Genomic DNA, 27,465 nt, shown 5'->3' with positions numbered 1-27,465 from the left:
GCAGTGGTACTGGGATTGGTGTTGGAATATTGAATGTCTGTGACTAAACTAATGACTTAATGAGATTATTTTAAAATGCTTTTCAGTACTCAGGAAATCCCAGATTTCAGAATAAAATAGGTAAAATAGAATATCAAAAATTAAGGAAAATGAAACTGAAAAAGAGTGAAAAACATTGATAAACAAATTTACTGACTTATTCAGGTGCTTTATTTCATATGCCTATTCTTTTGGAGGGGTGTTCACATCTGGCAATGTTCAGGGGCTACTCCTGGCTCTGCACTCAGGAATCACCGCTGGCAGTGCTCAGGGCCCATATGGGATGTCAGGCATCAAACCCGGGTCGGCTGTATGCCAGGGGAAACGCTCTGTCTGCTCTACTGTCGCTCCAGCCCCGTCTGTTCTTTTATTGTGGAAAATCATACAATAAAATACCTAGCTTCAGTAGGTGTAATTTTTGGTTTTATCCATGCTGTGCACTCGGCGCATATTCTAGCAGCAGATAATTTCTTTTTTTTTTTTTTGCCTCTTTTTTAAAATTTTTTTTTATTTTATTTTTTTAAATTTATTTATTTATTGAATCACCATGGGAAAGGTTACAAAGCTTTCAGGTTTAGGTCTCAGTCATGCAAATATCAAGCACATTTCCCTTTACCAAAACTTATTTTTTACCATGAAGAACCCCAATAAAACCCCACCCCCCACCCCTCCCAGTCCCTGTGGGGCAGGTGAATTCTAGTTAACACTCTATCTGCTTTGATTAGATTCATTGTTTAAATAAAAGATTCACCACTATTATTTAGAGTTTACCACCCCCCCCCCCCCCCAAATCAGACATGCTGACAAAGCATTGTGAAGTGATTTACTTTCTACAGCTGGGTTCAAGAATTATATGTTGGTTTTGGATTTCTGCTATTTTACTTATTGACCCTGGAAGTATTTCTACTGAAAGTCAGATAGTTAAGAAATTGGTTTCTGTGCTCTGGAGTCGTGGCCATGCTGGAGAGCCGCTAGTGGGGGGCAACTGGTGGCCTCGGTAGGGCGTGAAGGGCGGACCAAAACGCCCCCCTTCCCATGTGGTTTTAGTCGCCCCCCAGTCCCCCGGCTCATACCTGCTGTCCACAAGGCTCCCATGCGGCCGCCATCTTTCTTTCCAGAGAGGAGAAGGCGACTGGGGCAACACCCTTTCCCCTCCGGACAGACCTGATGGCCTGGATTAACGCATAGTTCTTTCACTTTTCTGCTCCAAGCTGCCGGGTTCTGCATTAAGTCCTTGTGCTTCTGGGGCCTTGGCCGTGCTGGAGAGCCGCTCGCGGGGGGGCAACTGGTGACCTCGGTAGGGCGTGAAGGATGGACCGGAACGCCCCCCCTTCCCATGAGGTTTTAGTCGCCCCCACACCCCCGGCTCATACCTGCTGTCCACAAGACTCCCATACGGCCGCCATCTTTCTTTCCAGAGAGGAGAAGGCGACTGGGGCAACACCCTTTCCCCTCCGGACAGACCTGATGGCCTGGATTAACGCATAGTCCGTTCACTTTTCTGTTCCAAGCTGCCGGATTCTGCATTAAGTCCTTGTGCTTCTGGGGCCATGGCCGTGCTGGAGAGCCGCTCGTGGGGGGCAACTGGTGACCTCGGTAGGGCATGAAGGACGGACCGGAACGCCCCCCTTCCCATGAGGTTTTAGTCGCTACAGCAGCAGATAATTTCATCCACAAATATTTGACCTTCTTTAAAAGATACTTGTATTCACTTTCAGTCATATAAAAAGGTATTACATTGATTGAATAGCACTGTAGTAACAGTTTTATACCAAAATAGGTGTTCAGCAAGAAAATAAAATCACTTTTAGATATTATTTATGTACTGGTAGTTCTGGTTTGTTTTGGGGCTCTGTCGGGTGGTGTGGGGGAATCAAACCTGGGTTAGCTACGTGTTAGTAGAACAAACACCCTGCCTGTTGTCCTATATCTCCAGGCCCTCAGATGCTGGTGACCCTGGGCTGATTTTTTTTTCCTTTGAAATTCGGTCTTGATATTTTGAGTTCCTTTCTATGGATTTTATTCCTTTCTCTGTGCCCCCACAAGGGGGCAGAAGAAGGAAGAGCAAAGTGGATTTTTTTTTTTTTTTGCTTTTTGGGTCACACCCGTCGATGCACAGGGGTTATTCGTGGTTCATGCACTCAGGAATTACTCCTGGCGGTGCTCAGGGGACCATATGGGATGGTGGGAATCGAACCCCGGGTCGGCTGCGTGCAAGGCAAACACCCTACACACTGTGCTATCGCTCCAGCCCTGCAAAGTGGAATTTTAAGTGAATCCTATTTGAAGTTCATTTTTATTCATCAGTCACTGAACATTTTTATTTTGTTTTGTTTTTTTCCTTTTTGGGTCACACCCAGCAATGCTCAGGGGTTACTCCTGGCTTTGTACTCAGGAGTTACTCCTGGCAGTGCTCAGGGAACCATATGGGATGCTGGGGATCAAACCCGGGTCAGCCGCGTGCAAGGCAAACACCCAACCCACTGTGCTATCACTCCGGCCCCAGTCACTGAACACTTTTGGAATAACTTTTCAGAGTGACTTCTGAAACAATTTATAATGCCTTTTCATGTTTTTACAGTAATAACTGGATATTTCTAGGGGGAGTTAAATTATAGTCTTTAAAAAAGCATCTCCAGAGATCAGAGCAGTAGTACAGTGTGTAGGGCATGCAAACTTGCATGAAGCTGACCTAGCCAGGTTTGATCCCCAGCACCCCGTATGGTCCCCCAAGCACCACCAAGAGTGATTCCTGAACTCAGAGCTAGGAATAGGACCTAAGCAGTGCTAGGTGTGGCCCCCAAACAAAAATAGTGCTGGACTGCACTGTCCTCCTGTTGTTCATCGATTTGCTTGAGCAGGCACCAGTAACGTCTCCATTGTGAGACTTGTTACTATTTTTGGCATATTGAATACGACATGGTACCTTGCCAGGCTCTGCGGTGCAGGCAGGATACTCTCGGTAGCTTGCCGGGCTCTGAGAGGGACAGAGGAATTGAACCCGGGTTGGCCTCAAGGCAAATACCCTACTTCCCAAGCACTATCTGAGTATTCTCGTACTGAGCAGGATTACCATGGCAACAACACATCATCAGTAGGGTAAAACTAACCTGTCTCACGACGGTCTAAACCCAGCTCACGTTCCCTCTTGTGTCGAGGGCTGACTTTCAATAGATCGCAGCGAGGGAGCTGCTCTGCTACGTACGAAACCCTGACCCAGAAGCAGGTCGTCTACGAATGGTTTAGCACCAGGTGCCCCACGAACGTGCGTTGCGTGACGGGCGAGGGGGCGGCCGCCTTTCCGGCCGCGCCCCGGTTCCCGAGACGAGCGGCTCTCCGCACCGGACCCCGGTCCCGACGCGCGGCGGGGGACGCGCCGGCGAAGGCGCGGCCCGCCAGCGGGGACGAGCTGGGGACCGGCTAGCCGGGGCCCACCGAGGCTCCCGCGGCGCTGCCGTATCGTTCCGCCTGGGCGGGATTCTGACTTAGAGGCGTTCAGTCATAATCCCACAGATGGTAGCTTCGCCCCATTGGCTCCTCAGCCAAGCACATACACCAAATGTCTGAACCTGCGGTTCCTCTCGTACTGAGCAGGATTACCAGAATAGAAAGAGCTATGCTTGGAATATCACGTTTCACTCAAATGAGAGAACGAATCCGGAGTTCTGACATCCGTCTACGATCAAGGATCAGGGACGCTGTCTCATTTGCCAAGGTGTCGAAAATCAGATGGGCTGGTCACGTAATGAGATTTAAAGACGACCGTTGGACTAGAGCTGTTACTGATTGGATTCCACGGGATGTCAAGAGACCGCGTGGCCGCCCACCTACCAGATGGTCAGACTTCTTTGTCAAGATCATGAACGATCGGTTTGAGGCCCTCCATGTTCCCGGAGCGAAGAGATGCCATTGGGCTACACTAGCACGCGACAGGGACAAATGGAGACGTTACTGGCGCCCGCTCGAGCAAATCGACGACTAACGGGAAGTTAAGTGATTAAGTGAAGTGATCTGAGTATTCAGCTTTCTAGTTAACAGTTTGGGCTTCAGGGTTGGAGAAATATCTCAGTGGGCTGGAGTGCATGCTTTCACACAGAAGTTCCAGATTCTATTCCTGCACTACAGGGACCTTTAAGAACCTGCCAGGAAAGACCCCCGAGCACTTAGCCCAGAATAACTTCTGAGGTTTGAGCTTATATGTAGTTTGAAAGTTAGAGGTTTGGAAGCTGTTCTTGGAATTTCTCCTCAGCTGCATGGGTTTGGGTTGATGGTAGGCCCGTGCTCCTGGACTCTTCATAGTGCCCCATGTCAGAGGAAGCCATGCCATTGCCTGGCCCTCCCAGTGGACAGCAGGTGCTCAAGGAGGTCACACAGTACAACACAGGACAGCATTTTTGAGTAATAGTGCCTGTTGATACTGGAAGACAAACATGCTTGATGTTTAGATATTTAGATATTAACCATTTTCAGGGAACCATTCTATGAGAGAACCCTTTAACTACATTTTTACTTTAATGACATCCTATTTGAATACTCAAAATGTAGTGTGATTTAATGATAATTTTTGTTTGTTTTGTTGGCACATCTGGTGGTATTCAGGGCTTACTCCTGCCTCTGTACTCAGGGATCACTCCTGGCAGGCCTAGGGGACCATATGGGGTGGAGGGGATTGAACCCGGGTTGGCTGCATGCTACACAAAGCACCCTACCCACTGTACTATCACTCCAGCCCCTGATTCAGTGATAATTTGTAGAAATGACTTGTTGAGAGTAAATTGCTATGAGCTAAATGTCTGTTTGAATTCTTAAATGTCTTTAAAGTACTGGTCATTGAAAGGTTTATTGGTTTGAAATTCATTAGTGAAGTTCTTGATGGCTATTCTCTAATTTTGTGTGATATAATTTGTGTACTGTTATTTCTTAACAACAAAAATTTCTCATTGTGAGAATGTTTAGTTGTTGTACCTTTGCAGCACATTTGCGTTTATTAGCAATTATTGTCTTTATGTCTTAATAGCTTACTCATTTCTTTATATCTCAGAGCTTGGTAACCCAGAGGAGCTGGGAAACAGAACTCCTTTACACTCAGTTGTTAAAGTCGTTGAGTTAATTATAAACACATACCAGTATATTATGACTTTTTGTATGTGACAGACTGTATTTGTTAAGCATGTTACTGAACATCACAAAAGCTGCTGCCTGATCCGTGGGAATTTCAAGTGAGCATGTTTGGTGTCTTCTGTTACCATTGTCGTCTGTTTTGTTGTCAGTACTCGGGAACCCCGGAGAGTGTTCGGTCAGAACCCACTGACGTCAGAGGTCACACTCAGGACCTTGCATGAGCTAGGCTTGTCCTCTGACACCTGAGCCCTCTCCCTGGACTCTTGGCTGATTCTTGTGTGCTATCAGCATTTGGATGTTCTGATATGTGGAAGGTTTTCATACTTCCTCCTGTTCCTTTAAAAAAAATTTCCTGTGAAAAGATTTCTTTAGAAGAAGATGCTGCTCTTTGAGCGTCATATTTTGTGTATGTATGTGTTAGGAGATTCTGGGAGAATTATTGGATCAAACATGCAGAAATTGATCTTTGATATCTATTTTGCATTAGTATTTTTTTCCCCTGTTTCACTGTTCAGCTCTATGATTTTCAGAGTCTCTAAAACTTTTTAGCGGGGTACAGAATTATATGAAAACTGGTATTTTACATTCCTGTAACATTCCCCATCCCCTAGCCGTTGCATGCCTGTTTTCTTCCATAGCTTCATGCATGAAATATGTGGTGTTCGTCAAGAGGGTTAAACTGTTTTCATCCCGTGCTTTTCTGATGGCTTCTTTTATCTCTAGGATATACTTACTCTGTAAACAAAGTACCATGCGATTGTTGTTGACCTTGACACAGCTTACTGGGCAGGCATTATATCGCTATGTTTGAGTCTTCACAAAATGTGCTGCTGAAGCCGACAGAGTCCTGGCGGGAGACGCTTCTGGACAGCAGAGTGATGGAGCTTTTCTTCACTGTAAGTGTGTGTTCCCCTTTGGGCACAGGGCTGCAAGGCTGCAAGGAGCTCATGCCTCTGTAGTTTGCTCAGTAGAACAGGCAGATTTCTTTTCTCCTCTTTCTTAGTCCGTGGAGCAGCTCAAAGTGGCCTTACTGATTTATAAAGTAATAACTCCTTGTGCAGAGGAGCTGTGAAACAGAGCTCCTTTACACTCTTTAAGAATAGCCAGCCCTGAAGACCTTTGGTTAATGTTGACTGTATGGATTTGTATGCTGTGTTACAAGTTCAGACTGGGGACTTCAATTTTTTTTAATCATTTAAAAATGAGTAGGATGCTTTAAAGATAGCAATCTGCATCACCGTATGCTAATGTAAATGATATTTTGGCAACACTTTGATATATTTTTGCAACCCAAAAATTTTAATGTTTAATGAGAACACTTGCAGGCATTGCTTTAGATTTTGCGGATCTCCATGGTTTTCAGACTGAGTGGGAGCTAGCCAGAGTTTCCTGCCTTTTTATGCTTTCAGTTGGTTGCAGTATTACATGCCCTATACCTTGGGGAAACTCCACTATACTTGAGTGGCAATGAAACAAAAGGAAAATACAGGTTTATTATTATTTTGTTTGTTTTTTGTTTTGGGGGTCACACCCAGTCGTGCTCAGGCTTTGTACTTAGGGAGTACTTCTGGAAGTAATGATCCCTGAGCACGCCCATATGGGGTCCAGTGATCAAACCCGGGGCAGCCATATGCAAGGCAAGCTCTCTACCTGCTGTACCATTGCTCCAGCCCCCTTTTAGTAGTATTATGAAAACAGTTTTGAATTTGTACCTAAGTTTTTCAGAACCTTTAGGAATTCTGGGCCATATTTTGAGAACTGTTGCTCTAAAGTAGTACTGTTTTATGTACTAATGGTTAGTCACAGGTTATTGAATAGCAACTTATTTCAACTGTAGACTTAAAGTCTTAGTACTTGCTAAATATCAAGTACACAGTATATTCCCATGTTTACTCACAAGTTTCCCTGGCACGGTAGAGATGCGCTTGTGTGTCGGGGGGAGGGGGGCGGCAGGGTATGTGTGTGAGTAGGGATATATAAAGGGTGTGAGTAAGGTGTGTGTATGAGGGGGTGTTGGGTGTTGATCTATAGTTAAAGGGTGAATGTACAAGTTAAATATAATAAATGAAGCAAAGTAAGGTTATTTTACTTTATCTCCTGTGCTAATTATAAATGTATACATTTCCATTTGTTTTAAAAGAGTTGATTAACCTTTTTGGAACTGCTTTTTATTTTTCACTGAATTACTTAAAATGTTTAGTTTGTGGCTGGAGTGATAGTACAGTGATGAGGGCCTTGCCTTGCATGCGGTCAACCTGGGTTCAATCCCTGGCATCCCATATGATCCCCTGAGCACCACTAGAAATAATTCTGAGTGCAGAGCCAGGAGGAACCCCTGAGCATTGCTGGGTGTGACCCCAAGAAAAAATAAAATATTGTAGTTAGGAGCTGGAGCAATAGTACAGTGGATAAGGTGCTTGCCTTGCTGCAGCAGACCTGGGTTCGATCCCCAACATCCCATATGGTCCCCTGAGCATCACCAGGATTAATTCCTGAGTGCAGAGCCAGGAGTAAGCCCCAAGCATCATCAGGTATTGCCCCAAAACCAAAAAAATAAATATAAATAAAATATTATAGTAATTTATGGCATGTGTTTACTTTTAAATATCTGGGACAGTTATCCACCCAGCGTGAAGAAATTCTCAAACCAAGTATTACTTTGCACTTTATTCTTTAGACCAAAGAAATGATTAGAAACTATGAATATCTACGAGATCTCTGTAACTAAATTTTAAATTTCTGTTGCCTGTTCCATCTTAGGGAAATTGGTTTGCTATGTAACCAAGGCTGATTCTTTGCATGGTTCATTTGGCTGAAAGTAGGTCCCATTCCAGCAGCTTTTGAAGAGGTGAAGAACTTGCTGGCGGTACTGGAAACCACCACTACAAATCTGAACAGCTGTCCAGACAGTGCAGCCAGCTGCTCTGTCAGCTGTGAACTACCACATGCAAAGAACTTTAGAGTTTGAAAGTTAACCCTTTTTCATGATGTTATTTTAACAGTATTGCATATGTAGCTTAGTTTAAACAGTTTGCAAATACTTTGAATTTTGTTATGTATTACAAAATAATGGCTGGTCTCTTTCACTCTCTTTAACAAAAAGAAAAATTAACAAAATTTTGTTTTTAAATATGTGAATTCATCGATATTCTTTTTAAACACTTTTTTGTTGGTTATCATTAGTTCCTTCAGTTTAGGAGACACGTAAGTATTCTCTTGCATGGAGCGAGACTCTACATACAATGAGCATATCTGAGATGGGTATATTTCAGTTTACATTCTGACCCTCAGAAGTTGATAAACTTTCTGATTTTCCTTTCCTTTATGAGATTTTGGAAAAATCATTCATTTGCCTTAGTTTTAGGTTTTTCTTCTCCCCTTTTGGCAGATTTTTCTGGATCCATTTATGATCTCTCCTTTCTGGGCCCGTTACATAACAGTTTAGCATCCTTTCATTCTCAGCTTTGCTAACTGCAGACTTCTTTTGGACTGTTTCTTCCATGTGAAAGACTTTCGTTACTATCTCAATGTGAATGAATCCTGAATCCCTTCAACATGGTTTACTCCCGAGAGTCAGTGCATTATAACCCAAGTGTTGGGGTGAGAGTACAGCGGGTAAGATGTTGCAGGCGAACCACCACCGTTCAATCCCGGTACACATATGGTCCTCTGAGCACTGCTAGGACAAGTCCTGAACTCAGCTGGGTGTACCCCAACAGCCTCCTTCCCCCCAAAACTCATAATAATTCAAGTGCTTATTACGTGTTTTCTTTTAAATGACCCACAAACTGACTCAGCATTGTACAATTGATCATTTTACTAACCTCGCTTTTGTCTTGTCTTTATTCTTTGTCTTGTTCTACCGTTTATTTCTCTGTACATTTTGCTAGCCTTTCTCTTATTCTAAGCTCTGCCTTCCCTATTCAGGTGATAAGTCCAAGTTTTTGATTTGAATAATTCAGTTATGGTAGAACTCCTTTGTAATGTTGACATTAGAAGGAGGGCAAGACTATTGCATTATTAATTAACCATTGATTTTTCATGAGTTTCAGAGATCATAAAGTAGCCTAAGAAGTGTGTATGCTCTGAAAACAGCTTCTTATTATATCATTGTAAGCTTTTTCATCAAAGTTATTCTTTAATTGTTCATCTCTAAACCAGAACAAAGAGCTATTTCCTTTTATCAATAGAGAAGAAACCTGTTTTCCCAGATTACCTGTGTCTGTAGATTGTATTTCTGGGTATCATGTTTAAATCTTTATTAAGCTAAAAGGCATAATGACAGGGATTTAGTTATAGATTATAGGTAAGAAACTTAAAAATGAGTTGTGTTTAAAGGCTTATGAATTAGTGCAACTATATGAATTCGGATATGTTTTGAAAGGTATTTGTGATGTTTTAGATCTGGTGATTAGCACAGCTTTTCTGCAAAGGCCAAAGAGAAAATATCAGGCAAGTTCTTTAACTGTGGCACTAATTCTGCTCTGACATTAGAATACAGAAATATATAGCCCATACTTGAACTATGGTGTGACCATAGTTCACGTTTTATCATTTTCCCACATGATGAAAGTGTGACCATGTGCCAGCAAAACTGGTGACACTGCTTATATGTGAATTTCATAAAAATTTCTATGTTTTTTCTTGAAATATAGTTCTTTAATTTTTGTTTTCCTAACTGCTTAAAAATGTAAAATTCTCATCCCCCGAGCCATAAGGAAAACAGACAGAGGACAGATTGCTCTGTGCACTGGGCATTCCAGCCCCCATGCAGAACCACTGAGGGTAACACTTTCAGCACGTCTATAGATAAATTAATTCTCTTACTTTCAGTGACTATGTATTTTAAATTTCTTAATGACTTTATGTAGGTCAGGGATTAATGAAAGATTAACGGGATTAGTGAGTGAATAAGAATTCCAGGGTCTGTTCAGTTCTGGGCAGGCACTCTACCGATTAATATAGAAGAAAATGTTTCAGCTTACATGCCATTCACAACAGGATTGGCAGAATAAGCTTAATAAAAAGAAAAAATGTTTACAATTATATGACATTCACAAAGTAGGGAGATTTGCATAGGAAAAGAAGGCATGGGTAAGTCAGGTGCTTCTGGACAAACAAGATAGTCCAATAAATGTTGTAGTGGAGTAAGTAAGCCATCATTTCTTAAAACATTTAGACTATTTTAGTGTCAGGTCACAGAAGTGAAACATCTTGAAAATCTGAGAAAACTATCACTATAAAGTCAGGGGGCATAATTCAGAATGCTTCATGTCAGGTATCTCACAGTAATAGCACGTCAGTGGGATAAAATCTAGACAAGGTTTCTATTAGAAAATTACTACTAGTGTTTTGGGATTAAAGGAGATTCATGCAAATCGTCGGCAATTTCAGAATCAACAAGAGGATGCTTATGTATTAATTGGATTTTGTAGTTATTCAGAGGCCCAGGAATTGAGTAGTACATTGGTTTCTACATGTGCAACTGTTGACTTCCACAAAAACAGCATCTATATGATCTTGATTGAACTTGTCTGCTAACTTTAGCAAGAAACTGTAGCTAGGCATAGTTAGCATAATACAGATGACTGTCGTTGCTGTTTTTAGAAGAAGCAGTATGTCTGCCTGGCTGGCATCTGTTTCTCTCTTTGTCAACATGCTGGAGACAGTTCCATTTTCAAAATACAGGTAGTCCTCAGTTAAAAGTTTGTTGTTTGTTGGGTTTAAACACGGCCAATAACCATAATGTGAAATGAACTGAGGTCCAAACTCAGATTACTTTGATTTCGGGAAATGATTTTCTAGAAATAACCAGCAACAGTGAATTTTTCTCTTCATTTGTCACTATAGATATGTGGCCCTTTATAAATGACTTCATTTTTATGGATTAGTGATTCTTTCTAACAGGTACATCGAAAAATCAGAGAAGACTCAGATATGGCACAAGATTCTTTGCAGTGCCTTGCCCAGCTGGCTTCTCTGCATGGACCTGTCTTCCCTGATGAAGGCTCGCAGGTTGATTATCTAGCACACTTCATAGAGGGATTGCTGAATACTATTAATGGGTAGGTACAATTGCCTTTTATATCTGGAAAAGGAACTTCCAGTGTTTTCTTTATCTTAAACAGTGCAATGAAAAAGAAGCTAGTGATTCTCAGTGTTTTGGAGTGCGGTTATGGGTAATTTGAAGTTAATACACAAAACCATGTTGAAAAATGGCTAGATGATACTCTGTGTATTTGGAAACAAGGTACTGGCACTTCATGTTAGCCCCCCTAAAAGCTTGTATGTTTTGTAGAATTGAAATAGAAGATTCTGAAGCTGTGGGAATCTCCAGTATTATCAGCAACCTAATTACTGTGTTCCCCCGGAATGTTCTAACTGCCATTCCAAATGAGCTTTTCTCCTCCTTCGTGAACTGCCTCACACACCTCACCTGTTCTTTTGGGCGAAGCGCTGCGTTGGAAGAAGTGGTGAGTGCTGTTTTAGAAGAAACCGTGTCTGTGTCGTAGCAGGACAGATGCTGTGTCTTGGGAACCTTCCTCTTGTCAAGTTATTTCCTAAGTCACTGCTGGCTGTTCATGCACACATGAAGTTGTAGTTTTGTTCATATGTGTATCAATTATTTGACAGTCTACAAATGTGACTTTTTAAAGAAGAGTCACTTTCTGTAAGGCAGAATGCGGAAAAGGACAGGGTGGAGGGACACTGGGACAGCAGTAGAGGGAAGCTGACACTGGTGAAAAATGTGGTGTTGGAATGTTTAATGCACAGAACCCTTCCATTATCAATATTGCAAATCAGTGCCTAAAATAAAAACTTTAATGATAAAAAACATAAAAAATATATAAAGTATCACTTTTATTAAACTTACTGACTTTAAGATTTTTAACAGAAAATTTAATACCTGAATGAAATGCTGGTGTTGAAATTTTAAAATAACAGCTTTCATCAGCTTTAAGGAGTGTTGCTATTTTTGGCATATTCTGGATATAGCTGTATGTATTTTGAGAATTTAACAAATTTGGAGAGTAGATATAATTTCTTTTAGATAATTGTGATTATGCTTATTTTGATTAAATTTTGCTCTTTAATTTTTGGTGGCAGATAGGATCTGACAATATCTTGGTAAAATTTAATTTACTTTAAAACTCAAATTGGAAATAGTACTTAAAAGATGTCTTTTTTTTTTTTTTTTTTTTTGCTTTTTGGGTCACACCCAGCAGTGCTCAGGGGTTACTCCTGGCGGTGCTCAGGGGACCGTGTGGGATGCTGGGAATCAAACCTGGGTTGGCCGTGTGAAAGGCAAACCCTGCCAGTTGTGCTATCACTCCAGCTCCAACTCTTTTTTTGTTTGTTTGTTTAGTTTTTTTTTTCTTTTTTTTAGTTTTGACTACAAATTTTCAGATGCCTATTTGAACCAAATTTGTGTAACTTGAATTTTTTAAAATCTAGTTTAGAAATCTCTTGGATAGCACAGCTGCATTTTTACTTAATGATTAAGTACAGTGATTATGGGGAAAACTGTGTTTTTACCAACAAAAGTAGTCATTAAGTTGTTGAAACTAACTTCTTTTGGAAAATCAACATAGATCTTTTTCAAAGATTGTAGCACAGTAGCACTGTCCTCCCATTGTTCATTGATTTGCTCGAGCAGGCACCAGTAACATCTCACAACAAATTGTGAGACTTGTTACTGTTTTTTTTGCATATTGAATATGTCACGGGGAGCTTGCCAGGCTTTGGCGTGCGGGTAAAATACTTTCGGTAGCTTGCTGGGCTTTCCGAGAGGGGCGGAGGAATTGAACCTGGGTCGGCCGTGTGCAAGGCAAATGCCCTACCTGCTGTGCTGTTGCTCCAGCCCTTCAAAGATTGTAAGGATAAAAAAAAATTGCAAATGTTAGAATTTTATCTTCAATGCTAAATTTTATTTTTGTGGATTCCTGGCAACATTTATGTATATATTTCATATCCCTTCGAGAGGTCTTGGTGATAAAGAACCCAAAATGATTGTGTTTGTTTAATTGGGCACATCAGTGATGTAATTAGTGAAGAAATGTCTAGTTCTTTATAGCTTGAAGATGTAAGTAGTAGAAGAATAGAAATTTAAAGTCTTCACATGAGAGATTTGAATTTCTCAGGGAAACATTTATAGTCTCAGCATGCATATCTAGGGACAGTTTCAGTTTTTACACAGACCCTCTCAGGCCATTGTAGAATCCTAGTCATTTCACATTGCTTTTTAGTCTTCGTTGTCCACTTCTCCAGGATCTGTTTTCGTTGCTAAATCAGGTGGACGTAGAAGCCAGTTGATTGCATCCTGAAACACAGCTGCCTTTTCAGTTTCTATTTGTGGGTGAAGGGTGTTCAGAGTCATGTTAAAGTGATGTCCTGGAAAATCTCTCATTCTTGGTTTGTACACTTAGAATTAAGAATTTGTTTATTTTGGCTAGAAAACTGACAGCTTAGAAAACAATTCTTAAGCTTTTCTGTGAAAGTCCTGACCTATGAGGGCCAGACTGAATGATAGCACAGTGGGTGGGTGCTCGCCTGGCGCACTGCCAGCCCGGCTCCTCTCACTGACCCCTGTATGGTCCCCAAGCCACCAGGAGTCAACCCTGAGCACTGCTGGGTATGGCCCCCAAACCAGGGGAAAGTAAAAAGAATATTGTCATGTAGAAAAACTTGGTGTACTTTCAAAGAAGTGGATGTAATTTCTGCTTGCTTCATGAAAAGACATGCTCTATTATTTTGTCATGGTATGTCTAATAGCTTTTGTTTTGCAAGTATTGTTTCTCACTGTTGGTTTTACTGGGGATTCAAGCCAGAGTCAACCACCGGATAGGCAGGAGCTTTAAATTCCTGTATTCTCTCTGACCCAACTGTTTATACGTTTTACAAATGGTGTTAAGAAAGAATCAGCTAACTGTTGGAAAAATCAGGGGAAAAGCTTCTTCTGAAACTTTTTATTACTCATAATAGCCAGATTAGCTGAGCATGGTGAAGCCGATGGGTGTAAGGCAGCTTCTGTGTGAGGGGTTGCCAGAGACGAAACAGAGCTCCCAAGTGTCCTCAGCCAGGGCGGTTTTCATTGTGTCCCATATGTGCTGGGGGAGGGGCTGGGAAATGTGCTGCTCTTGCCCGCGCGCACGCGCGCGCACACACACACACACACACACACACACACACACACACACAGATCTAGATGGACCGAGTAAAACTAGGTGGCCACATATCCACAAGAACGAAAGAAACCGGTGCTAGCGCGGATGTGGCGAGAAAGGGACACTCCTTCATTGTTGGTGGGAATGCCAACTGGTTCAGCCCTTTTGGAAAACTGTATGGACGATTCTCAAAAAATTAGAAATTGAGCTCCCATTTGACCCAGCAATACCACTCCTGGGAATATATCCCAGAGAGGCAAAAATGTATAGTCGAAGTGACATCTGCACTTGTTTGTTCATTGCAGCACTCTTTACAATAGACAGAATCTGGAAAAAACCTGAGTGCCCAAGAACAGATGACTGGTTAAAGAAACTTTGATACATTTACACAATGGAGTACTATGTAGCTGTTAGAAAAGAAGAAGTCCCGAAATTTACATACAAGTGGTACTACATGGAAAGTATCATGTTAAGTGAAATGACTTAGAAAGAAAGGGATAGACATAGAAAGGTTGCATTCATCTGGGGAACATAAAGTAACAAAATAGGAAACTAACACCCAAGAATGGCCAAGATTAGTACCAGGAATTTTACGCCATGGCTTGGAGGCCAACCACACATACTAGGGGAAAAGGGAGCTCAGATAGAGAAGGGAACACCAAATAAAAGTGTTCGGAGGATCCTCCCAGGATGGGAGAAGCATGCAGAAAGTAGACTATAGACTAAACATGATTGTCACCCATTGCCTCTTTTGCAAACCACAACACCCAATAAGAGAGAGAGAACAAAAGGTAATGCCCAGCCACAGAGGCAGGGTGGGATGGGGGGTGGGAGGAATACTGGGATCCGTGGTGGTGGGAAATGGGCACTGGTGGAGGGATGGGTACTTGATCATTGTATAATTGAAACCCAAGCACAAAAATGTGTAAGTCAGCAACTGTACCTCATGATGTCTCACTATTAAAAAATTTTTTAATTAAAAAAAAAGTAAATAAACAAAAACAAAAAAAACTAGGTGGCCAGAGGCCATAACTTTAGTTTCTTTGCACCCCCGATGCTTATAGGCTGGTACATAATATATAGTTTGGGATGGAAAAAATACATAAAGAAAATCTTGACTTTTAAGTACAAATTGTGAAGCATAGGAGAAAACTGCTTTGGATTCTGTGTTAGAGAATATGAGCATTGGAAAACCACTGTTGTCCTGGACCAAATAATAACAGACAACTGGATCCGGGGAAAATTGCTTCTCAGTACGTTTCCCTGTTGGTATGGTCCAGATGCTTGCTTGTTTAATCTGATGTTTTATGGAGTGGATTAACAATGTAAAAGTGCCTATTCCATATGCAGAATAAACACTGTAACACTGTTCTCCTGTTGTTCATTGATTTGCTCGAGCAGGCACCAGTAACGTCTCCATTGTGAGACTTGTTGTTACTGTGTTTGGCATATTGAATATGCCACGGGGAGTTTGCCAGGCTCTGCTGTGCGGGCGGGATACTCTCGGTAGCTTTCCGGGCTCTCCGAGAGGGGCGGAGGAATCGAACCCAAGTCGGCTGTGTGCAAGGCAAACACCCTACCCGCTATGCTTTTGCTCCAGTCCATACAGAATAAAATGTAAAATAATAAAGGTCAGTCTTTAAAAGTAGTACTTTCTCAGCAAGTAAGAACAAGTCTTAAATTTTGGTGTTTAGGGCTGTAGCAAGTAGTACAGTGGGCATGGTGTGTGCCTTGGTGCAGCTGTCCTGGTTGCGAACCTGGCACCTTATATCCCCTGCCCCCCAGTCCCCTCACCCCTGAGTGCAGAGCGGGGTATAAGTCCTGAACACTGCTGTGTGCGGCCCCTCTCTACCCCCATCCCCCCAAATTGTTACTTAATTCTGCCAGTTGCTTCTGTTATGGTTTTAATTTTGTGAAATTTATTTTTTTATATTGAAGGTTATTTTTCCCATAGAAAAACATTCATGATATATATATATATATATATACATATATATATGTATATATGTACTTTTATTTTTGGGGTGGTATTTTTCAGAACTATAAGGATATTTATCACTTGCTTTTTAAATTATTTTTAAAAATTAAATCTTATGGTGTGTCCAGGAATGTGTTCACTCATATGTGTGGCTTGGCTTGCGTGTGTGGAAAGTGGCCTGGAGCGTGGCGGTGTTTGGGTAATGGAGGTCGACTGCCAGGGCTGGATTCCTTGGGGCGGGGAGGGCTCTCACTGCCCCTCTCTGGGGCACCCCAAGTGAAAACAGCCGGGCGCAGAGTCGAGTGGCATGATTATGGGGGCTGGGGGCTCAATTTATGCTCCCTTCTGGGAGAAGCAGCCATGAATTCTGGAGGGTGGCCGATGTGATTATCTGGCCGATGAGTAGATAATCTTCAGAGTGTCTCTTTAGGGGAAAAAACCCTCTCGATGCTCATGCGTGTTTATGAAGTATGTCGTTCATGGACACTTAGCCAAGCTTGATGGCTTGACCCTGTGTGTGAAGAGATACCACTTACAGCTGCCCTCCCCTTGCAGTCAGCAGGTGCCTGTGTGAGCTGCCCAGTCTCCAGATTGTCAAATAGGCTTAAAATTTCCTAACATTACAGACCAGTCCTAAAACCAAGATTTTTTTTTCTTTTTTTGTTTTTTTATTATTAGTGAAACACCATGAGGTACAGTTGTAGATCCACAAATTTTTGTGCTTGGGTCTCGACTATACAATGATCAAACACCCATCCCTCCACCAGTGCCCATTTCCACCACCATGGGTAATATCCCTCCCACCCCCATCCCGCCCATCCCACCCTGCCTCTGTGGCAGGGCATTCCCTTTTGTTCTCTCTATTCTTTTGGGTGTTGTGGTCTGCAAAAGAGGCATTGAGTGACAAACATGTTCAGTCCATAGTCTACTTTCAACATGCCTCTCCCCTCCTGGGAGGATCCTCCAGACACCCTTTATTTGGTGCTCCCCTCTCTCTCCGAGCTGTCCTTTCCCATAGAACACCCGGCTGGCCTCTAAGCTATGGAGTAATCCTCCTGGTGCTGATCTCAGCTATTCAAAACCAAGAAATTTTACCATGCATCAGTGAAATCCAGTTATTGGCTGTTGCTGAAGAGGCAACATGATTGTGGAGATGAAACCATTGTCGAATTCTAGGGGGGCTTGAGAGATAGTTCAGCAGATAGGGCGCTTGCCTTCCATGTGGCTGACCCGAGTTTAATTCCCAGCATCCCATGTGGTTCTCCTGAGCACCACCAAGAGTTTCCTGAGAGCGGAGCTAGGAGTAAGCCCTGCACATCACCGGGTATGCTCCCAAAACACGAAACAGAAAGAATAAATGGGTGGGACTGTGTAGCTCAAAACGACTTCCTTCCTTCCGAAAGGTCAGAGCAATGAAGTAAATGAGATGTAAGATTGCTTTCTCACCCTCCTAGTGTTGGGTTTGGTTTGGTGTTCTGGGCCACAGCCATTGGTACTCAGGGACCACTCCTGGTGGGACAGAGGGGGCGGTTGCTGGGGATTGAGCCTGGTCAGCTGTGCAGGGCAAATGCTTCCCTGTCACGCTGTCTTTCTGGCCTGAAGGGTTTCTTTATGAATTTTCGGCGGATCATCATTTCACCGTGCAATGTTACTTTTTGTTCTCTGGTGGTGAGACCATACCAGGCAGGGCTGGAAGCTGCTCCGTGGTGCTCCAGAGAGCGTGCAGTTGCTGAAGCTCAAAGCGAGGACTCCCACATGTAGTGCCTCTGTCCCTGTGTTCTGTTCTGTCCCTGGCCCTCATGCAGGGTCTTCTGACTTGTATGTTTAGCTCTGATTTTTATTTTTTCCTATCAGTTGTGAACCAGTTTTTAAATTTTATAGAATTCTTGCTCTTAAGATACTGTAGATTTAGAAGAAGATTCGCTAACTATCATAACTGTCATCCCATAGAATGTTCATTTTGTTGTATAGTGGTAATGCTAGGAACAAGGCCACATTGAATGGGCTGATGGATCAGAAAGGAATGCTGGAGGAACCCAGGACACAGCTCGTCTCCCTGAGTTGATCCTGGTACTGGTTCCCTGAGCACTGAGCCAACAGGCCTGCAGTGCAAGGCCGATTATTGAACTTTGGGGGGAGCAGCCCTGGGGCCCCAGAACTGCGGAGGAGCATCCAGCCCACCTCTGGCCAACAGTAAAACCCCCAAGATGAAGTGTTTATTTCTGCCCCAGGGACATTCGATAGATCCCCGAGATGCTTGTCCACCAGGATCTGGCTGGAGTAATTCAATCCCATAAGCATTTAGCCCATACCCACCATACTCCAGATAGGATGCTTAACGCACAGACTTGTTTAACATGAAAAATTGGGAGAGGCATATGTATTTTCAAAATGAAGTTTATTAACTGGGAAGTATTACATTTAGAAATTTCTTCTGAAAGTCACAACCCAAATTTGATGTTTGTCTGGGGTAGGCGTTTTATTTTGTTTTGTTTTATTTTGGAATCATACCAGGCACTGCTCAGTGTTTACTTCTGACTGCACTCAAGTCATTCCTAGGGGGCTTGTGGGGCCATACGAGGTGTCAGGGATGGAACCAGGTTGACCATGTGGAAAGCAGGCACCCAGCTTTATCTTTCTGACCGTTGGAAAGGGCAGTTCTTAAGCTTTTTTCTGTGAAAATTATCCGTGCTTCTCCTGATGCATTTTTCAGAACTAGGGCCCACACCGGCAGAGCATGGCTCTTGAGGTCTTTGGAGCAGTGGCCGGTGGTGCTTGGGGAGACCCCCAGATCCTCTGAGCTGCTGGGACTGGGGGTGCGTCCATGCACACAGTCTCTTTTCCTGGCCGTGTATGTGGCATGCATGTCTGTGAGTCATGCTTTCCAGACTCCCGTCAGGGCGGATCATTACAGAGGAGGTAACGATGATGACCAGAGATAGAGGTGCAGGTGTTTGTTTGGTTTTGAGTCACAGCTGGCTGTACTCAGGTTTACTCCTGCCTCTGCACTCAGGTCACTCCTGCTGAAGCTCAGGGGACCATGTACGGTGCCCAGGATGGAACCTGGTCAGCCGTGTGCAAGCCAAGCTCCCTAACCGCTGCACTGTTGCTCCAGCCCCATGTTCCATGGCATTTGACAGATGTGGTATAGTATCACATGGAATGGTTTAACTCTATTAAAAAAATAAAACCCTGTGCAATAATGAACAGCTTTGTGTATCTCATGGTGACTCAGTAATAAAAAGAACAAAACACTTGTGTTGAACTGTTTGTTCCTCTCTCCTGGCCCCTCTTAGTCCCGACAGTCATTAATCTTTTTACTCCCTTTGGTGTTGTCTTCAAATTATACTACAGAAGTCATGCGGTAATGTTAGATCTTAATTTCTAAAATTCAGTTCTGTGTCGTAAAGGAGAGCAAGATTTGTCTCTTGAAAGTTTTATTTCCAAAGTTGATTTTACAACCTTTTCATGGGCTTTTTAGGTGTGTGGGTTTGTTTCTTTTTTTTCTTTCTTTCTTTTTTTTTTTTTTTTTTTTTGGTATCCTTAGCAGGCAAACACTCTCCCACTGTGCTATAGCAGGGGCTGGAGCGATAGCACGGCAGGTAGGGCATTTGCCTTGCATGCGGCCGACCCAGGTTTGATTCCTCCGTCCCTCTCGGAGAGCTGCCCGGCAAGCTACCGAGATTATCCTGCCCACACAGCAGAACCTGGCAAGCTCCCTTTGGCGTATTCGATATGCCAAAAACAGTAACAACAAGTCTCACAATGGAGACGTTACTGGTGCCTGCTTGAGCAAATCGATGAACAGGAGGACAGTGCTACAGACAGTGCTATACTTAGATGTGGACAGCAAATTTGTTTTCCCACTGAGGGAAGAGCTACAAGTTTACTTGCAGATTCACTTTGTGCACTTCCAGGTTAATTGCAGGATTTTCAGCTGGGACCATTTTTTCTTTTGCTTTTTCCACCCTCCGTTTCCAGAGGAATAAAGTGGGGTTGCATAGTCCCGTAAGCTCTGAGACCTGTTCCAAGGCCTGTCTGGCAGCGGGCCCGGCTGTGCCTGGACCCTAGCACACTGTGTCTCGCTCGTGCTTTGTTTTAGCACGTGCACAGCCGCCCTGCTGGGTGATGGCCAGAGTGTGTGGGAAGAGTCCTGCTGGGCAGAGCCGGTGCTCAGAGCAGAGACCTTGCTGCTGTCAGCCCCAGGGTTCTCACACACTCCTCATGGATCGCCAGTTTTCTCCAAAATGAACCTGAACTTTTTTTTTTTTTTAAGTTTTTAGGGTCTCTGCCAGTCCACCTGTGGTCGCTTGTTTCTTAGATTTTGGCTTTGCATTGTTCTCTTTCAACACTAAAATGTCTTGCAAGACTTTTGTATTGTATTTGTACTTCGCTGTAGTTGATAATTAACTATAACAGCATGCATTAGATATGTACTAAAGAAGAACCAAGAGGCCTTAGAAAACATCTTGTTGTTTCCTTTTGGGACATTGGCGGTCAGAGGATGATATTCCCTGAGTTCCTCTTAAGATTTGTTGCTGATCTATTTATTTTAGCAAGACAAACTGTTAAGACTTAGCAGATGATGTCTGTGAAACATTTGCTTTGATAAGAATTTAAACAGGAAACAGATGCTTCTATGGGAGGCAGGGAACTGTCTTACAGTTCTCTATATTCCAAGGCTTAGTTTAGTATTCAGTAAATTCCTTTGCATTAGTAAAACGAGTTCTTCCTTCTGCAAATAACAAATTGAACACTGCACTTGGCTCTTTTAGCCCCATGTTTGATTATTTTATATAGCCTTTCTTTAGTCCTCAAACATCACAGGTGGTTTGGGTTTTTGTTTTGGTTTGGTTTTGGTTTTGGGGGGACGACACCCGGTGGTGCTCAGGGCTTACTCCTGGCTTTGTACTCATGCATCACTCCGGAGGGATTTGGAGGGCCAGATGGGGTGTCAGGGATCAAACCTGTGTCAGCTGTGACCAAGGTAAATACCCTCCCTCTTCTGTTTTCTCTCCAGCCCTTTGTAGATACTATTTAAAGTATCTTTTTATGCCATTTAAACACTCTGGTTTACAAAGTTCTTCATAATGTATTTGTTTCAGGTATTTAGTGTCCGAACACCAATCTCATCACCAGTGTGACCTTCCCTCCACCGTTGTTCCTAGGCTTTCCACCCATACCCCAAGCCTGCTCTGTTGGCAGGTACAAGATAGTTTATTTTATATTGCTTGTTAAAACAAAGTGGTAAGTGGAATTATCAAAAAATAGTTCAGTAAAAAAATGTTGGTGGAAATTTTTTTTTCTTATAGGGGGTTTATAAAAGTCCTTAGAGGACTTCTTATCCTACTTTCCCATCAGATTTATCGTTGTTCTGCTGAATTGTCAGTCTTGCAGAATTTGCTGGCGTGCACTCCAGGATTTGTAGAACTGAGACATTTCTCAGGTTGTTCCCCTCTCAAGGGGACCAAGAATTATCAGCCCAAAGACCAGTGTGCCTGTGAGTTTCCTGGGATTGGCTTGGCATCTCTTCCAGGAGCAGTTGTGAAGCCATGAAGTTTGGCTGTTGCTTACAAGGCAGTGGCTGTGGGATGTAGGTGTGGCTGCTGGGGTTCCCACAGTTCAAGGACCGAGGGGTGGGTGGAGGGTGGTCTGCCCTCACTCTGAGAAGACCTCAGAACAAGTGTGCCTGGGGGTTTCCTTAGCATGGCATCTCTTCGGAGATTAATTGTGAAGCGGGGCTGTTTACATGGTGCTGGCTCTGGGGTGTGGGTCTGCTAAACTATCTACTAATGCTTTAAAAAGCCCAAAAAGAACATGTATGTTATCTGAAATGTGGTATAAAAGCTATGGTGTCCCCAGAGGGTACCAGGGGGCTGGTATGCAGTCACTGAAGTGTGCTCATCCTAGCTGCTCTCTGGGCACATGGGTTCTCTCTGTTTCCCTTTATATTGGGAAACCATCTTTCACTGTTGCTGCCGCCCTGCTGGCTCACACTTCATCATGTTGCTAAATGTCACACGTTTTGTTGTTGTTGCTGTGCCAGGGTCTCACACTTTGTTATGGTGCTAAGGGTCCCACTTGCAATGAGGGACAGTGCTGGGCCTCAGACTTGGGGACTCACATAAGTGTGTGTGTGTGTGTGTGTGTGCGTGCAAAGTGTGTGCTCTACCACTAAGCACTGTCCCAAGCCCCTGGGATAAACATTGTTTTTTTTTTTTTTGAGGGGCAGTGGGGAGTAGGGCCAACCTGGCAGTGCTCAGTGGACACTCCTGGTGGGGCTTGGGGGAGTGAACCCTTTCAGACACATGCAGGCAAGTGCACCCTACCTGCTCTATTGTCTCTCTGGCCCTTCAACATTCTTACTGCCTTTAATAATTTCTTTAATCTTTTATAGACAGCCATCTGAATAATGGCAATTTTCTTATTTATTGTTAGCAATTTGTATTCCTCTTAGAGCACTTTCCCCTCCCTGGGTTTTGGACCACATCTGGTGGTGCTCAGGGCTTACTCCTGGCTCTGTACTCAGAATTACTCCTGGTGGTGCCAGGGGCACCAAGTAGGATGTCAGGGATTGAACCTGGGTCAGCTGCTGCACAGCAAACATACCGCCTGCTGTGCTGCCCCCCCAGACCTAGTATATTTCTTAGTGTATATTGTTGAATGCGAGTGGAAAGGCTCATGGATAATAAAAACGTCTCTACATTATTAGGAGTAATGTTCATCATTAAATGTAATGTCACTAAATGTAACGACCCACAGATTGAGAAACTTGAGTCTAGTTTTATCTGGATTACTTGAAATGCTCGATTTGCTCGAGCGGGCCCAGTAACGTCTCCATTGGAGACTTTGTTGTTACTGTGTTTGGCATGTTGAATACGTCACGGGGAGCTTGCCAGGCTCTGCCGTGCGGGCGAGATACTCTCGGTAGCTTGCCGGGCTCTCCGAGAGGGGCGGAGGAATCGAACTCGGGTCAGCCATGTTGGCTGCGTGCAAGGCAAACACCCTACCCACTGTGCTATCGCTCCAGCTATTTTAAAGTCACTGACAGATTGCTAGAATAAGTTTTGAGATGGTGCCCTATCAAAGATTCCAGAGTTCTGAATTTGTAGGACGAGAACTTACTTGCTTTAGAAACTAGATATGCAAGTTGTAGATTAGTGTTTCTTGGTTTACTTCCTATGAACAGAATGTCAGAAATTATGTGTTGAGGCAGACCTTCTCCTATAGTGTCTGTGTAATAAAGAATTCTGTTACTCTCTTTGTGGCGTGCACGCCTGAGGGTTGCCATCAGGCACGAGTGACACCAGCCAGGTGCTTATCTGTTCAGGTCTCAGGGTATCACCTGGAATTGCCTGCTTCTCCCACTTGCTTGCTGACCAAGTTCAGAAAGTTTGAATGACAAATCATTTATATTCTTGTACTAGGCACAGTGCTTGAGTCTAAATATTGTGAGCTTTACTGAATTTATTTAGTAAGCTTATATTTGGAAAAGGTTAGCTCTGTTCATCGATTTGCTCGAGTGGGCTCCATGGTGAGACTTGGTGTTACTGTTTTGGCATATCGAATATGCCACAGGGAGCTTGCCAGGCTCTCCCATGTGGGCGGGATATTCTCGGTAGCTTGCCAGACTCTCCGAGAGGGGCGGAGGAATCAAACCTGGGTCGGCCATGTGCAAGGCAAATGCCCTACCCGCTGTGCCATCGCTCCAGCCCGTTCCAGAACGTACCCTCTAATATTCCACATAGAATTGCCTGATGTGAGTGTCAGTTCATATCCAGAGTTAAGAAATGAGCGATGCCAGCCAGCATCAGGTATCTTTGTCAGCCCATCAGTTCTAAACATAGAGAGATTGTCCATTCTTTTTCAAGCTAGTCATAAGAGTGGGTCCTTTATTTTCTTAAAGATTTCTTTTTTACAAAGCTGTTCATGATTAGGTTTCAGTCATACAGTGTTCCAGCGCACGCCCCTCTACCAGTGCACATTTCCCGGCACCAGTGGCAACAGTTTTCCTCCCATCATCACCCCCATCCCACCCCAGGTTACCTCTATGGCAAGCACTTTTCTTCTCCCCCCCCCCCACACACACTCTTTTGGGCATTGTGGTTTGCAATACAGATACTGAAAGGTTGTCATGTATATTCCTTTATGTACTTTTAATACTCATTTTTGTCCCGTGTGATCCTTTCCACTATTATTGCTCAAGACTTACTCCTGTTCAGGGCTCAGGGGAGCACACTGGGATGCAGGGATCCAACACTGGTCTGCCACGTGCAAGGCAAGCACTCCACCCACTGGACTGTCACTCCAGTCATGATTATATAATTTAATCTGTGTACCCTTGGAGGAAGTCTTGAGCACTGCTGGGCATGGCCCTAAAATCAAAACCAATAGTAAGTGAATTGGGTAACTCGGTTGCTAATTAATGGCAAAATTAAGATGTTTATTCTTGGTAGTATATGAAAAGTATGTAAACAGTAAAAAGTACTTCATCCCCCTGAGGAGTGTCCTCATTGTGCTTTCCTTCAGTGCTGTCCCAAGCCCTACTTGATTCACCATGTTCCCACGGCTCCCGCCACCTCCTCCCTCTCTTGTGCACAGCTGTCTTTGCTTTTCCGTTGCACCTTCGAGGGACCCTTAGGACTTTCTCCTGTACGTTTTAGTTATGTTGGTCAAGCCAGACTGTTTTCAGTATTTCATCTGTTTCTCTAACATTAAAGTTGGCATCAAGTAAAGATTTTATCTTTTGATTTTGAGCATTGACTCTTGACTATAGGACATGCTACTATTTTTATGTTTTAAATACATGTGCCACACAACTGAGCAACTAATCTTCTAGAAGAAAAATAAAATTAGATCTCGTTTACCTCAGAATCAGGTTGTTAGATGAGAACGTTGAATTGGAAGTCTGTGCATGTTTTCGTTTGTTTTGGGCCACACCTGGTGGTGCTCAGGGATCCTGGAAGTCTACACATTTTTACTAAAATCTTTGAATTAATTTTATTTTTTTAATTAATTTTAAAACAAGCTCAAGTGGTTGTTAATTAATATTCAGGGAACTCTTAGAAAACTCTCCATATGCCTGTTTGGCTCTTGTTATAATGGCCGTTTTCACTTACTGTTTGTTTTGTGACTGTTCTGTTGTGTTAGCTTGACAAAGACGACATGGTTTACATGGAGGCGTATGACAAACTGCTGGAGTCCTGGCTGACTTTGGTCCAAGATGATAAACATTTCCATAAAGGTTTTTTCACTCAACATGCAGTTCAAGTTTTCAATTCCTATATTCAGTGCCACCTAGCTGCTCCAGATGGCACGAGGAATTTGGTAAGTTTTAAGTCAGGCTTTAATATCCATTTTATCATAGCTTTTATGTATTTTATTCTCTTACATGCAGTCAGATATGAGAAATTCGGACCCTTAGAATGTTTGCTGAATGCATTAGAGGGAGAACAGAAGCAGTTCTCCTGGTGAAATGAGCTCTTATTTTGTGGGATGTTGCTTGTAGTTACCGCTTTTCAGTTTTCAGTTACCCACCCATGTCTGCCTACACGTCAAGTGATTGGAATTGTTTCCTGTCTCCGAAGCACTGCTGCTCTCAGGGGTGTCAGATCATAGTGTCCAGTGTGATTCTATGATGGGAGGTGGGTTCGCAGCATTTCCATCAACAGGCCGTGGGGCCAGAGCGCTTCCTCTTGCTCCTCTGCGCCTCTCCTCCCTGGTTCCACCGGGTGCAGGAGGGCCCGGGGTTCCCCTGCCTTCCGCTCTCCTTTGATTTCCTTGCCTGTGAATTCTTAGACAGAAGAATGCAGCCCCTCATTCTCTGTTTCTCTCCTTGATCATTTAGACTGCCAATGGCGTGGCCTCTCGCGAGGAAGAAGAAATAAGTGAGCTTCAAGAGGATGATCGAGACCAGTTTTCAGATCAACTGGCCAGTGTAGGAATGCTAGGAAGAATTGCTGCAGAGCACTGTATACCTCTCCTGACAAGGTACACACAGTCCAAAGAAACCCCATGGAGCAAATACTCTCTATTCACAATTCCCCGGAGCACTTAAAGTGTTTAAAGACTTTAAGCACCCCTGCCCCGTGTCCCAGCACACGGGAACAAATGGACAGAAACATGCTCATGATTGCATTCCTTGGCTTGTGCGTTTGGAGCCCAGGCCCTACAGCATAGATGGCAGAGAGAGTATGGAGACATGGTATGAGCAATGATTTGACCCATATCAATAAACACTTGGAATGACCAGTTTTCAAATGCCTGTTGTAAACTTTGTTTGTAAAGCAGTGTCTTAATTCTGTGTCATAAATAATGAATCACAACTCCAAGAACAGTTGTGTGTTATAATAAATACCTTTGTATGTCTTTGCACAGACATCTTAATTTATATTGTGTAGTAAATGGAAATTGTAAGTTGTTCAAAGTCTTCCTGAGCTTTATGAAGCTATGGTTTCCCCCTCACCCCTTTCAGTTTGTTAGAAGAAAGAGTTACCAGGCTCCACGGTCAGTTACAGCGACACCAGCAGCGTCTGCTTGCGTCTCCTACTTCCAGCACTGTGGACAGCAAAATGCTTGATGATCTGTATGAAGATATCCACTGGCTTATTTTAGTTACAGGTTGGTTGGTTTTGGTTTCGTATTGCTCACTAAACAACTTAGGCCTTAAGAGAGGCTTTGTGTATTGAAGGACAGAGTCCGTCCACTGTCTGGGGTAGGATTCGGATCCAGCAGCTCAGGCCCCAGAGCTCAGGTGGATTTTGAAAGAATACTGGCTAACATAGTCGGTTCCTGTCTCATCAGATGTTTGATGTGGAACACATAGAGAGAGACCCACTAAATAGTCTGAATTTAGGTATTGTTCCTTTCATTGTTATTTTCATCATCCTTATGACTAAGAAATAGAATCTTAAGGGACTTATGGGAAATTGGCCCTGGTCGCATTGCTATTAATTTTTGGATACAGATTGCGAACTTAGGCCAGCTGGCTGTGAGTCTTCATATGTAACCTCACTCTCAGTGTTTGCAAATTGTAAGCAGCCCAAGTGGGGAGAATTTTCATTTTTGAGAAGTCATTCCTATTAACTTCTACAGAATATTTCCTGAAAGTCCTTAATAGGTAGTATATATTACAAGCCTACATGTCACTATGAGTTAAAAGAT

General features: G+C 43.2%; 1 protein-coding gene across 1 annotated transcript in view; it reads left to right on the top strand.

Annotated features, from left to right (window-relative positions):
• XPO4 (exportin 4) overlaps nt 1–27,465 on the top strand; it is a 116,105-nt gene that overhangs the window by 63,089 nt on the left and 25,551 nt on the right. Inside the window, exons 7-12 of the mRNA XM_056133016.1 lie at nt 5,944–6,056; nt 11,068–11,225; nt 11,459–11,633; nt 25,453–25,629; nt 26,150–26,292; nt 26,777–26,922. Coding sequence (XP_055988991.1) covers nt 5,944–6,056; nt 11,068–11,225; nt 11,459–11,633; nt 25,453–25,629; nt 26,150–26,292; nt 26,777–26,922 — 912 coding nt within the window. The remainder of the gene's footprint in view (nt 1–5,943; nt 6,057–11,067; nt 11,226–11,458; nt 11,634–25,452; nt 25,630–26,149; nt 26,293–26,776; nt 26,923–27,465) is intronic.

Source organism: Sorex fumeus, unplaced genomic scaffold (genome assembly GCF_029834395.1).
Source record: "Sorex fumeus unplaced genomic scaffold, SorFum_2.1 ptg000095l, whole genome shotgun sequence".
Classification (NCBI taxonomy): Eukaryota; Metazoa; Chordata; class Mammalia; order Eulipotyphla; family Soricidae; genus Sorex; species Sorex fumeus.
Note: the sequence above shows the minus strand (reverse complement) of the source record. Positions and strands in the feature narration are given on the sequence as shown.